The 12,573-nt window shown below is 36.1% G+C and overlaps 3 protein-coding genes across 6 annotated transcripts in view; 2 read left to right on the forward strand and 1 right to left on the reverse strand.

Moving 5' to 3' along the window:
* AP-1gamma (adaptor protein complex 1, gamma subunit) overlaps positions 1-2,909 on the forward strand; it is a 36,938-nt gene extending 34,029 nt beyond the window's left edge. For all 4 annotated transcript variants that reach the window (XM_076113086.1, XM_076113087.1, XM_076113088.1 and 1 more), the window contains exon 19: positions 107-2,909. In XM_076113086.1, coding sequence (XP_075969201.1) covers positions 107-208 — 102 coding nt within the window. In that variant the 3' untranslated portion in view covers positions 209-2,909. The remainder of the gene's footprint in view (positions 1-106) is intronic.
* Positions 2,910-2,951: 42 nt separating this feature from the next.
* Positions 2,952-5,445, reverse strand: CSN5 (COP9 signalosome subunit 5). Its single transcript, XM_076113096.1, has 7 exons — positions 5,346-5,445; positions 5,084-5,263; positions 4,894-4,997; positions 4,678-4,808; positions 4,142-4,336; positions 3,581-3,848; positions 2,952-3,211 (listed from the first exon to the last, which is right to left on the reverse strand). The coding sequence occupies exons 2-7, from the start codon at positions 5,236-5,238 to the stop codon at positions 3,018-3,020; spliced, it is 1,047 nt and encodes a 348-aa protein (XP_075969211.1). The 5' UTR covers positions 5,239-5,263; positions 5,346-5,445; the 3' UTR covers positions 2,952-3,017.
* Positions 5,446-6,711: 1,266 nt separating this feature from the next.
* Positions 6,712-8,564, forward strand: Xbp1 (X box binding protein 1). The gene is made up of 3 exons (XM_076113097.1): positions 6,712-7,073; positions 7,456-7,866; positions 8,356-8,564. The coding sequence occupies exons 1-3, from the start codon at positions 6,919-6,921 to the stop codon at positions 8,459-8,461; spliced, it is 672 nt and encodes a 223-aa protein (XP_075969212.1). The 5' UTR covers positions 6,712-6,918; the 3' UTR covers positions 8,462-8,564.
* Positions 8,565-12,573: the final 4,009 nt, after the last annotated feature.

The raw sequence follows: 12,573 nt of genomic DNA on the forward strand, positions 1-12,573 counted from the left end.
CCCACTTTAGTATGCAATATTGCCTTTTGCTATTACACTTCTTTTGCAGAATTAATGGAAGCATAAAAATGGGGCTGTTCTCTAACATATAATTTTTTGTCGGCAGTCTCCCCTGCGACTAAGAATACGAGTGTCGTACAACGTAGACGGGTCGCCGGTGCAGGAGCAGGCCGAGGTGAACAGCTTCCCGCCCGACCTGTTCAACTGACGAGTGGCCTCCCCGCCCGGCTACTGTCTCTAGCCACGCACCACACACACACACACACACACACACACACACACACACACACACACACACACTCCACGCTCGATACAATACACTTGTGTTTTAAAAGTAGTCAAGTGCTGAATATGGACATCGATTGGACTTACGCCCGATTATTGAGTACGTCTATCGGTAGTTTATATGAGTTTTAACGCTATTGAATAGATAAACTACCGATAAATGTACCTCAGAAACCGGGGGTTATACCCTAAAATACTGGTTAATATTGTGTGTAGTGTTATTCAAAATATATTTATTTCGGTTGCATTGTTAACTGTTATGGTCACGATAGCGGGATGTGCTTACTAAAGTCTAGTTAATAACATCGTGTTATTTTTAAGCAATAAATACAAATATCAAACGAAACTATAGTAAGCGTATCTCTTTGACTAGCGTTTTGGAAACTTATTTTAACTTCAAATATACGACAAAAAAATATATAAATTACATAAATTAATTATTTATTTAAAATCAAATAGGAATCGCAATTTCGAAAAATTGAACAACATTTACCAGTATTTGTGTTACGTATCAAAGATCGATTTAATCTCCAATCGGTGTCCTCGCACGTCTCAAATGATGGCGCCTTTCCACTCTCGACAAAGACTGACCACTGGACACTTATCTTTCTACTAACTATACTATTTATAACCTCGTATACATAAGAAATACTATTGCGAACATGACATGACATTTAAATCACAATATATTAGGAATATTTATCTAAAATACTGAGATTATTGGCATTATAGTCATTACATCTATTGAAAATTTTGTGTTTTCCATATAATTTATACTAATTAGCGCAAATGCATGTCTTATCGTCAAAGCAATGAAATATTTCCTATTGTATACGAGGCTCTAAGCTCATGTACATCTAATCGGAAGACTTCATGCCCTTATATATCTTTATAGTTATAATGAGGGTGTCGATTAACATAGTAATAATTTGCTCTTAAACGAGTGCAGAATTCTTCCGATTTCGTGCACGAGAGCGCCTACACCCGTCTCACGAGCCATCATATCGAGATGTAGCTTAACTCACTGATTCTATGAGATTCGCGGAACATTCCAATGTGTTAGTGTTGTAAGCTCTTAGTCGGAATTGTACATTGTTGGGTGACCAGAGAACTTGTTATTTATTGTCAGAAATTATCTTGTAAGGAATTAAGTTTTGAGGGGCCTGTAGCTGGCTGACTTTTGAATCGCTATGTAATGTTTATTATCAAGACTTCGGCGTGCATCGCAAAGCACAATATGTTCGTTGAACTGCGAACTGTTATATCGTGAACCGGGCGTTCCGAAATGCAAAGTCGTCTCTGGACACAGTGCGTCAGTATTATAACAATCTCAAATGAAGTAATACCAGTGTGATCTACTTACTGTCCTGCCTATCTCACGACTTCATATCGACCTTATTTATCACTAAATTATTTGTCGAATGATCGCTTGTCAGTTTTAGCATCGCGACACAAATTTTAATGAACGTGGATCGTTGTCGTTATAACGTTTATAACTTAGTCGTATTCTCTTGAGGTTTCGAGCCGTTACGTGAACATTCCCGAATTTGAGAATTTTGCCCTTAAATAAATTGTAAATGGATGTACTAGTTGTTGTGTCGCTCGCGCTGTACATAAATTGAGATTGTGTATGTATAAACGATTTATAGTAAGCAAACTGTGAATTGGAGGGCTGTATGGAATGTACTTAATAAAATATAAATAAATCACTACTATGATAATTTTCGTGTGATAATGCACTCTAGTGTACGAGCGCAAGTATCGAGCTCGCGTTAACGTAGTCACTCGGTCTAAAATACACTGTCGAGCTAAAACATCTAGTCACTTGCATGCTAGCATGGTATAGGTAAGATGTTTATGTACTTTCAAGTCTGTATAAATTGTTTTAATATTTGTGCCTTGATTTTTTGCTCGTCACTGTATTTTAAAGCGTTACATTTATAATTTCCAGATAGTCTGTGGTCGATGTAACTAGTTGAACGTAGGCCGTTTACATAATGCATTTTGTTAAGAGTAGTTATTTGTGTATGAAATATTTGAGCCGCTTCAAATGCTAGACAGTCAAGTTAAAGGTACTGTTCCTTTTATTGAGAATTTTATACTTTGCGACGATGTAAATAATAATATACATCCCCAGACCGCTGTTACGCAAGCAATGGAATAATGTAACATTTTATACACGTCTCGGCGTCGCTGAGACACATAACATTTAGGTATTAGTTATTATATTTTATTTTCATCCTATTTATGTTTAGGTTATCGACTAACCAGCATATTCTATTGAAATATCGTAGGAGTATGTAAATTTAGATGTAATAGAATTTGGAAGCCACTGGAAGTATAGAATGCACATGCTCTTGGTAGTTTTTATATTCACTAAGCATTCATGTAACGACCGTGAACGCATATATTTTATTTTTGATTATGTAAAGAGAGCTTGGCAAAAGATTATATCGTCAATTTGGTGCTTCGTTTTACTATATCTGATTAAATAGAAGGCCCTCCACAATGTGAGATGTTTATGATTTTGTGTATAACTAAAGCTATGTGAAAGATGTACATAATGATTATAATGATTTTATGTAAATTGGTTAATAAATATTTGAGAATGTTTATATAATCAATGTCGTTGTTTTATTTTACATCTACAAATAAAAGCAATGTAATGGAATTGAAACACATATTTATTACCTTACAAAAGATTACACTGGGAATATAATAAAGCTATATTATCACTCAATCATGGGTGTGGGAGCAGCAGGTCTTCCGCTGACGCTGTTGAACAGTCTGTCCTTGATCATTTGTGCCATGAGGCCGTGGATCACTTCGATGGTCGTCTTGCAGGCATCCTTCGTCGCCTTGCCCAACTTGTCCTCTGTGCGTTTCTCGTGCGGGTCCGCGCCGGCAACTATGAAACCACCACGACCTGGACAAAAAAAAAATAACGTGAAAAACCAGTGTACCTGATTCAACCCCGAGGCAACACATAATATTATCACTTGCTCTTACTGTGAAGAAAAACATTGTTATGATTTGTTGCATACTTAATAAGTTGTTTAACACATTTCGAAAGGGCATGCAAAGTCCGATACCCACACGACTAGTGTGGTGCACTGGAGGCTTAGTTGCTTCCTCTTTCGGGTGGAGATCCTTGCTGGTGCGATTATTATATTAACCAGAAAATGTATCTATGCGAGCCATTTGAACAGAGTTTTCTATTATGACCTGATGTTGTGGCATTCAAATATGAAACTACAACATTAATTTATTATTACAAAAACTACCAATCACTTACCAAGACAAACTTCACTCTGCTCCAACTTATCGGACAGATCATAAATCTGTCCTGTGGTATAATCAGCATTGGTGATAAGACTGGAGCTGCTGAGAGTATTCACCCAGTACTTGTTCCACAAAGAGTCCAGCAGCCTGCGGTCCAGGGAGGACTTGAAGTATGACACCTCAAGGGAGTAGTACTGCTTGCAATGAACACCAAAGTCTTCTATTTTGTTTAATGGAATTGTTTGATACTCTGATGGCTCTTCATTTGCTGGTTTGTAACCCTGGAAATGGTAAAATATTCCAATAAAAAATCTTAATAAAACGTTCATTTCATATGCCTTTTCCAAAAATAAATCTTTTAAAAATTTAGTAAGCTGAGTAACTTGGTATGTTGCCTATAAATAAACATATAACAAAAGTCTAGCTAGCTAAAAAACATTTCGTCTTTAAGTGAATGCATAACCTAAATTTCAGCAGATAATCAATATATCCCAAAAGAAATCCCCAGTATTTTTGACCGACTCAAGTATCAACCTCACAAACTTATAAGTCATGGATAGTCTGATTTACAAACCTTAGGGTAAGTCCTGAAAGCTCCGAGGCACACTTTGCCAGCAGAGATAGTTCTGACTGGGTCAATGACAATAGCTACGAAGGGTTCCTGGAAGTTCTGATTGAGCATCTGTGTGGAGACATCAATGCCTGACAGCCAGCAACCATAGCCAGGGTGACTGTGGTACCAACCAATGGCATTCTCGTGACGACCAACCTGAAGGTGATGATGTTTTAATAGGTAATTCAAAATTATGTAAACTAAAAGTCTTGTAATAATATATTGTTATATCCGAACTTAAATGTATGTGAGTACACAGCAAGATCCACAAGAGTTGCAGAAGTAACTATTTCTTTACATTTTAATGACAAGACAAGTGGACCAATTTCTTTGTTTTCTTTCTTTCCTTTCCTATTTTACTACTATTTGGACTATGTGGATTTAATTTTGATGAGCTTCTTTATAATACAGTGTCTGCTTGTCTATTTTATTAATTTTATACCAATATAAATGGGCAAAGGGTTCATAATTTACCTGCAATACAAATATGTAATTACCTGTTTTGCTGCTTCTATGTAAGCTGTCATGTACTCATAGGCTTGTGCTTGAGCATTGACGCGAGTCTCTGTGCCCTCCACAGGCAGAGCAAATGAATCCATCACTATCATTGTATTGGCATCTACTTTACCTGCAAACATCAATAATATCAATGTAAAGCACTTTCTAGGTTAGATGTTGAAATTGGTTTGTATCGAATAATACATAGAAGTTACCTAAGAGTAGTCCCATAACTTCAAGGGTGCCTCCAGAACGAGCGTGCATTACCATTTTCAACAAAGCTAAAGCAGATATTTTGATATCTTTGAAGAAATGCGGGCTGGAACAAAATGAAAATTACACGTAACTGATACGTTTTTATAATAAAAATGTATTATTGATTTCCAAATAATGTGAGCAACTTACTCTTTTTCCCATGGTTTAGCAGCAAGAATATCTTGTTGTTGCTTTTTGTCGTAACGATATATTTCATCTACGCTGGATACCGTTTCAATATTATTAGCCATTGTCCATGTTTTCTGGGCAATAGATGATTGCGAATCGGCACTTGTTGAAGCCATTTTGAAGAGAGGATAGTAATAAAATCTATAATTTATATTAAAAACGTTAATATCAAACTATAGTTTGAAGAATAATATTGCCAATTTCGATCGAAAACAACACTCACCAACACAATGGCTGATTTGACATTAATTTGACAGACGACAGTGACATTCGACATTACTGATCGCGTTCCGTTTTATGTACCCGCATCGCGTTGTAACAAACGCACTGAACAGTAAACACCTATGATGTTACTTAAATTTGTAACGGGAATTATAATTTCCAAAAAAAATTATATAGGTGGAAGTTGAAGCATTTTTTAAAGGCAACTCCCGCACTATGAATAGCTTTGGTGACGCAAAGACTTTTACAAACATATAAACAACGGACACCAGTACAACCAGACCCGAAACCATTATTTAATTTTGTGGATCGTACAAAAATTGTTCTGAGTAAGAATCAAACCCATGACCTCCCAACGCAATCGCGGCATGGCGACCTATACCTCTGCGCCGCACTTCTTGGACACCCTTACTGGCACATTGGCAGCTTTTTGAACCTAATGTCGCCAAAAAAGCTGTATATGTTCTCTTTGCTCTACAAAGTCAACACCAAAACTGCTATTCTAACGTTCGATAATTCCATTTTTCCTAACCGGGAATCGAACCCGTAGGTTTTAAAAACATATGGGTTTCTGTTTTGGCCTATTACGCAATCCAAGCATGCGGCGTGCCTTTAATGTATCTTTATTGTAATAGTAACTAACTGAAAGGTAAATATTGTCTGTCTAACTGGGTCCCAGTTTAAAGACATATATAGGTATTATTATATTAGTGGGTAAAGTGCATAAAGCCGTCATTATGCTATTCATTACTCATAACTAACACATGAGTACGAAGTATAGTCTTGATACTAAGTAAAATCGTCTAATATACTTAATTGCTTTTATTACCTACGTAGAATCCGAATACACAATAACTATTGATGTTACACTAGACACAAACCATTTTCATAATGACTTTCCGTGTGATCGTATTGCATCAGCCATCGCACGATGTACCGGTGTTTACCGGCGAATGACAATATTTCGTCATGTTGTGGTTGTGACTCATTAATTGGGGTTTCTTTTTGTTGTTGTTATTAAATGGCAAACAAAACCAAATCTTAGTTGTCAGTGTTTTTATGTTAAAAGCTTAATTTTAGACGAAATCATGTTAATAATAAATTAAATTGTGAAAATCGATGCTGCAGTATTTCATTTTTAAAAATAGTTTTTGTCTCATTCTGTCAAATTCTAATTTGTGCTATGCTATCTCATTCAGTAATAACATATGATGAAATTGACGTCATTTTCTCTTTCTCTTTCGTGCTAAACATTATAAGCTATGTCTATCTTTGTCTTTCGTGCTATCGTCATCAAGTTGTTACCGCCCCTCCGATAATATGAACCAATCACAATCGACCACATACACATTTTCGAGAATCTAGGAAAATATTTATTACTCGCTGAGTACCCGAACATGTACGACGCAATCGTTTCTAGCTCGCACGCGAGGAAATATCAAATAAAAGAACTCTAACAAATGGTTGATACTTACAATTCGGAATAGCATGTTAACGTTAAGACATTGATATTTACGTGAAGCAAGCGGTGTTGTGGAGTGTTTGTTTATAAGTTGTGTTTACAAGAAGCCAACATGAGCGCCCCAATCATCATCACTGTGCCGAACAACTACCTGGCGGTGGACGATGTGGAGATGGAGTCGAAGGTGCTGGTGGACGTCGCATCTCCGGCTCCGTCCAGGAAGCGCCGCCTGGACCATCTAACATGGGAGGAGAAGATGCAAAGAAAGTGAGTAATTTTCCTGACTGTGTTGCTTGCGTGTCGCGTATTTCCCTTTGTAAACGGTAGAGTTCAACTTATATTGGTCACCGGTCAATGACGTTGCGCTGTTACTAGAGTTTTCTATTTGTTTCAATAAGTGTTTTTGTCAATTAATTTCATGACTAATGGGCCCATTTATAACTGATTACGGCTGATAATGTAGAAAACAAATAAATTATTGATTTAAGTCATAGCTCATAGTCAAATCGCTTAAAAAATCTATGTTCAGTCTGGTTCAAGAGTGTTGACCTCACGGCCCGTTATGTACAGTTACGTACAACTATCGAGTTAGCACCTTCAATTATATAGAAATCGTGAATTGTTATAACAGAAGTATTTGCTTGTTTAGGAAGTTGAAGAACCGTGTGGCGGCGCAGACGTCACGAGACAGGAAGAAGGCGAAAATGGATGAGATGGAGTCTAGAATCAAGTATTTTATGGATATGAACGAGCGTCTCACTGGCGAAGTGGAAAGTTTAAAAGCTTTGAATGAGCGTTTGTTGAGTGAAAACGCGTCGCTACGTAGCGAGGCGGCGGCGCGGACCGTCGCGGGTGCCCCCAGACCAGCAGAGTCTGATCCTCAGCAGAAGGAAGGGCCCCCGCCGGCGATCCGCGCGGCTCGCCTGCTCCTGGCGATGTGTCTCCTCTCGCAGACCTCCTCGCTCACTTCGACTCAGAAGAGTACCTCGACACCCTCCATCAACTTGCAGACTCCCTCCTCAAAGAAATTGATGCAAGCACTACAGGAGAGACTCAAAATGTAAGTTTACACTTCTTTAGATACCTACCTAATTTACTCTCACTTTGTCAGGGACACTAAACAAATGAGGTCTATTATTGTTTACTACTTTGTCTGTAGATAATTTATTTAATCATCAATCTATTTTTCGTCATGACTAATTTATATACCGAAAATTGAGTCATAGTACAATATTGACACAGTTATAATAGAACATTGTACTCTTCTTTTGATAAAGCTGATAAGATATTATGAAACACTGTTACCAAGTACCAATAAGTACCATAACAGGAACATCAACCCACATAATATAATGTTGTTATCTACAACAAAATGGACGATTTGATGATGCAATTTATATTCAATATTGCAGCGACTATGCATAGTTAAATAACCTTGGATATAAAAACTTGTTATTTTAAATCATTAGTTTTCTAATATACCTATGCATTCTCATATTTAAAGGAAATTAGGTACATGATAATAACCTTTGTTTTTTCCTTGTTATAGGAATCCAATCAAGCCCCAGTCGGGAACACTAGAGAGTGCCCTGAAGGAGCTAAAGTGGTGGGGACCACAACAGAGCACCTGGAATCCAGTGAAAGTTCAGTCATAGACATCAAGCATGACGTAGACAGGATATTGTCGCAACACTCCTATGCGCATCCTTACAAACCAGAGATTGTCATCACTGAACCTACAGAAGTACAAATTAAAGAAGACAACAATGACAAAGGAGACATGTTCTATGCGAGCTGTGATGAAGCCAACGACTGCATCACTATTGAAGTGCCATGTGAGGAACACATTGTTGAGGAGACTCCTCTACAGATTGAGACTGACCTTGGGACCCTGACTGACACAAGTACAGGGGTCACATTGGAGTGTGACATGAAGATGCTCTCTCCAATGACAATGTCACCTGGCTCTGTAGAAGAGAACCTTGGCCTGTCGCCCTCACACACTAACCTGAGCTCCGACCTCGGCTATGAGTCGTTGGCTTCACCCTTCAGTGAGCCAGATCCCATGGGCCCCCTCTCAGACTTTTACTGCGATTTTTGGTGTGAATCATATTCAGAACTGTTCCCTGGACTTGTGTAGAATATTTCTGCATTTTGATCCCCACCAAAGACTGATTAGTTAAGTTTGTTAAGTTATTGAATCTGTAGTGTTAAGTTTAGAAATGACAATCTAATCATGTTAAATTAATCAAATTATTATTATTAAGTAAATGTTTAATATATGTTTAACAAATTACAATTTAGTGTTAGTTAGGATGCACATAGGCTGTAAGATAATAAACAAATGTCCTGTCTATTCCAGTATTTTATTTGCAACTACCCTCTAAAAGTAGAATACAACATCTATTACTAGGACAGTACTGCTAGCACAAAAACGACTCTTTTTCGATACTTAAATGTATCGGTTACACATAACGGATACATAAATGTGTATTGCGGAACAACATGCGATGTTTCACGTGTAATGTATGTAAATGTGGCATGACTAATCATGACTTTATAAATGACTCATAAATATTACTTTCTCTATGAATCAATCCAATAAAACGCAGTCATCAAATCGTAAAGGGAGACTGCGAAAGGCGGCTGGAACTGGTGAATAATCCAAACATTTCCAGTATTCAGTAAAAATACTTCTAGGTAAATACCCAGATAAGAATATGTAATCAAAATTATCATCGAATACTTAATTAGTATTGATAAATTTTATCTGCTGTCAATATTCCATGTTGGTCTAGAAACAAACACGCTCTCGTCGATTTCAGAAACGTGATAAATTAATGTTAATATAATCTATTATCTTTCAGCGAACGTTACAAAGTCACAAACGACGGTTAAATGCATATTATTATTTAAATTTGAGCACTAGATCTGAACTTGTAAATCTGTACTTAGTAGGTATTTCGTATAGATGCCATAATAAGTTAGCGATAAATGTGTGGTTGAGTAGGTAATATTGATGGATATATTACAGCAAATATTTTATTACAATAAATAATTAATGTGTATCCGTATTTAACCAGGTGACTTAAAATTTCCATTAAGTTTAAGAGCCGCTATATAATGGTTCGCAAAATTGTGTCGGTCGCAGGTTAACATAAATTAATGCTTATACCAATATTTCATTAATTCGGCTAAGTTGTTGGAGTTTGATTCGTAGTTTTTCTGATGCGACCTAATATGTTGACCGTTCACGCGTTCGTAACATTACGCCTTTATTTCCACAAAAGATTAGTCAGAAACGTATACACCCACATTTTACCAGTTATGGTTTAGTGCCATTTTGGAGAGGGCGTCTCTATAAACATTTATCAAATGATGATTATGAATTACGTAATCATTTTAGTTCCAAGTAATAAAACTAGATAGGTACCTAGGTAGAAAATAAAATTCAGTTTTATGTTTCTTACAATTGCTAATACCTAATTGAGGTGATAAGTAAATTCTTAAACAGACAGCTGTATAAACGTATTAATTACTTACTTTACGATTCAAGATAAAGTGTAATAACTATTCAGAAATACTTACCTACTAAGTTGATACAATGTTCACTGGATCGATATGTATTATTTCATTTGTGCCGTGAAACTGCTAGAACATTTGGAGGTCGAAATAAATCAATAAAAAGCATTATTAATGTACAATATCTATTTGCTACGGTTGTGAAAGGAGCAGGTGTTTTAAGTAAATATTTGATTGCCATGCCGCGTGGTTTGAAAAGCTATGTTAAGTTCTCAGGCTGAAAATTATAGGTAGGGTAGCCATAAATATATTAAAGTAACAAATTATTTATTGAAATAATATTATCATTATATGTACGTTCTTCGTGGAATAATATGATATCACGTGCAAAACCCAGGGAAAAAATGGGTTCTTAACAAATAACGGTAAACTTCAAAATATCAAACTATAGGTAATATTTTATAGAAAGCCTGTTCATCTCGATAATGATAACTTTTACTTTGATACAAAATGTTTGAGGTAGACTAGCCGTCTAGGAAATAAAACGACCCTTATAAAAAAACATTAAATATATTTGTTAAAATATTACAGATTCAATAAAATCGTGTTTCATAGATTACATACAATACTAACTACGAAATAACTAGTTTTCAGTAACAGTTGTTACTGTTATCAAGCGACCAAGCGATAACGTAATGAGTGTAGTGACGGACGCACACGAACCAACTACCCATTAAGCACTGATTAATATGTTGATAACAGTTTTTGTTGCTTTACAATCGTGTTAAATGAGTTTTTGATTTTTGTATAGATATCTATTTAAATGAGGACACGGTTGATGTAGTTTTGTTAAAATTCAGTCAGTTGCAATGACAAACGAATGTACTATGAGAGTTGAATCCTTAACGTTTCATAATGTAGTATTAAGTATTGCAATATTTTAACCTTAGTGATAAAGGTTATTAAAAGTTATTTGACATCAAGATTAAATAAATGTTACTGAATGTCAGTTTATTTAAAAGACACGAGCCCGATTTCACCCCTTCAGAACTATTGGATGATACTGCAAAAACTTTTCTTAACTTTTCTTTCGCTTGACGTTTCAACCTTTTCCTTTTTATAAAATTTGCAACTAAAATATAAAAAGACAGATAAAGTAACGTCGTAACTTATCAAAGTAAGGCTTCAAAGAAACATAGAAATTGTATTTAAAAATGACATTGCAGTTCAAAATAGTTCGTGTTTCATGTCGCAGCGGTCGTGAACGTAGTCCATGAGCGTCGGTTCAAATCCCGATAAGTTTGGCACTCGCACCTAACGAACTACGCGATACCTAACAGAACCGTAGTAATAAAAATATAATAACAACATAGCGAGTACTGTACAGCTATACTAGTGGAAGATACACAACTTAGAAAGTAATTGAGTCGAACGTTTGATATTGAAAGCGTATAACATAAATAAAATGCATAAACTATTGATTTGTCATAGCTAGCAGCACGTAGTTCTATTATGAATACACGACGGAAAAAGAAGCTAATTTCATACCCTACCATCTATGTATGTACATTTGTACAATTTTTATTTTCGGTCTCCTATCCCATTCTGAATCGATCGGCAATTCAATTTGAAATAGGACACCCTTAGGCAGTGGCGTAGCTAAAGTATGGATAGGTGCGTCGCACCGGAGCCCTCAACCTCAGTTAGCCTCCAGGCCCGGATCAACAAATCATTTTTTGAATGTGTTTTGTAGTTTAGATGTTGAGGGCCCTACTTTACGTTTTGCAACAGGACCCCAAGCTAACTAGCTACTCCAGTGCTTTAGGTACCAATAATTTGGATTAAGTCCTATTTTTGTACCTACAAATATATGGTATAAATGGATCAACAAATTACATGGTTGATTCCATAAACAGGATAACAGCGAGGGAATAATATTAGTTGGCAACAAACTGCGTAAAATATATTGATTACAATATCTAATTAATATTAAACTTATCACTTCAATTTGGGTATTTCCTGCGTGTTATTATCACACACGAGATACAAATGAATAAATATAGCACCAATAATAAGGGAAAACCCATATGAGAACATTAAACTTTAATTTTAAAGTGTTCTAATGATGTCATCTCTTTCTTTCTCGACTAAAAAGACAGAGACAGCAATATGTTTGCTAATGAAGTAATTTTAATATGTTTTTCCGTCGTGTATTCCCATTGTAAACGGAACGCTAAGCCTTATC

This window comes from Anticarsia gemmatalis, chromosome 4, assembly GCF_050436995.1.
Source record: "Anticarsia gemmatalis isolate Benzon Research Colony breed Stoneville strain chromosome 4, ilAntGemm2 primary, whole genome shotgun sequence".
Classification (NCBI taxonomy): domain Eukaryota; kingdom Metazoa; phylum Arthropoda; class Insecta; order Lepidoptera; family Erebidae; genus Anticarsia; species Anticarsia gemmatalis.

What these genes read in the sequence shown, in the direction of transcription:
- CSN5 (XM_076113096.1), bottom strand. Translation starts at nt 5,238, where the DNA reads ATGGCTTCAACAAGTGCCGATTCGCAATCATCTATTGCCCAGAAAACA. An exon ending in GCTAAACCATGGGAAAAAGA is followed by an intron (nt 4,998 to 5,083) that starts GTAAGTTGCTCA and finishes ATTTTGTTCCAG; the next exon opens with CCCGCATTTCTTCAAAGATA. An exon ending in CTTTCAGGACTTACCCTAAG is followed by an intron (nt 3,849 to 4,141) that starts GTTTGTAAATCA and finishes TACCATTTCCAG; the next exon opens with GGTTACAAACCAGCAAATGA.
- Xbp1 (XM_076113097.1), top strand. Translation starts at nt 6,919, where the DNA reads ATGAGCGCCCCAATCATCATCACTGTGCCGAACAACTACCTGGCGGTG. An exon ending in GAGGAGAAGATGCAAAGAAA is followed by an intron (nt 7,074 to 7,455) that starts GTGAGTAATTTT and finishes TTGCTTGTTTAG; the next exon opens with GAAGTTGAAGAACCGTGTGG. An exon ending in CTACAGGAGAGACTCAAAAT is followed by an intron (nt 7,867 to 8,355) that starts GTAAGTTTACAC and finishes TCCTTGTTATAG; the next exon opens with GAATCCAATCAAGCCCCAGT.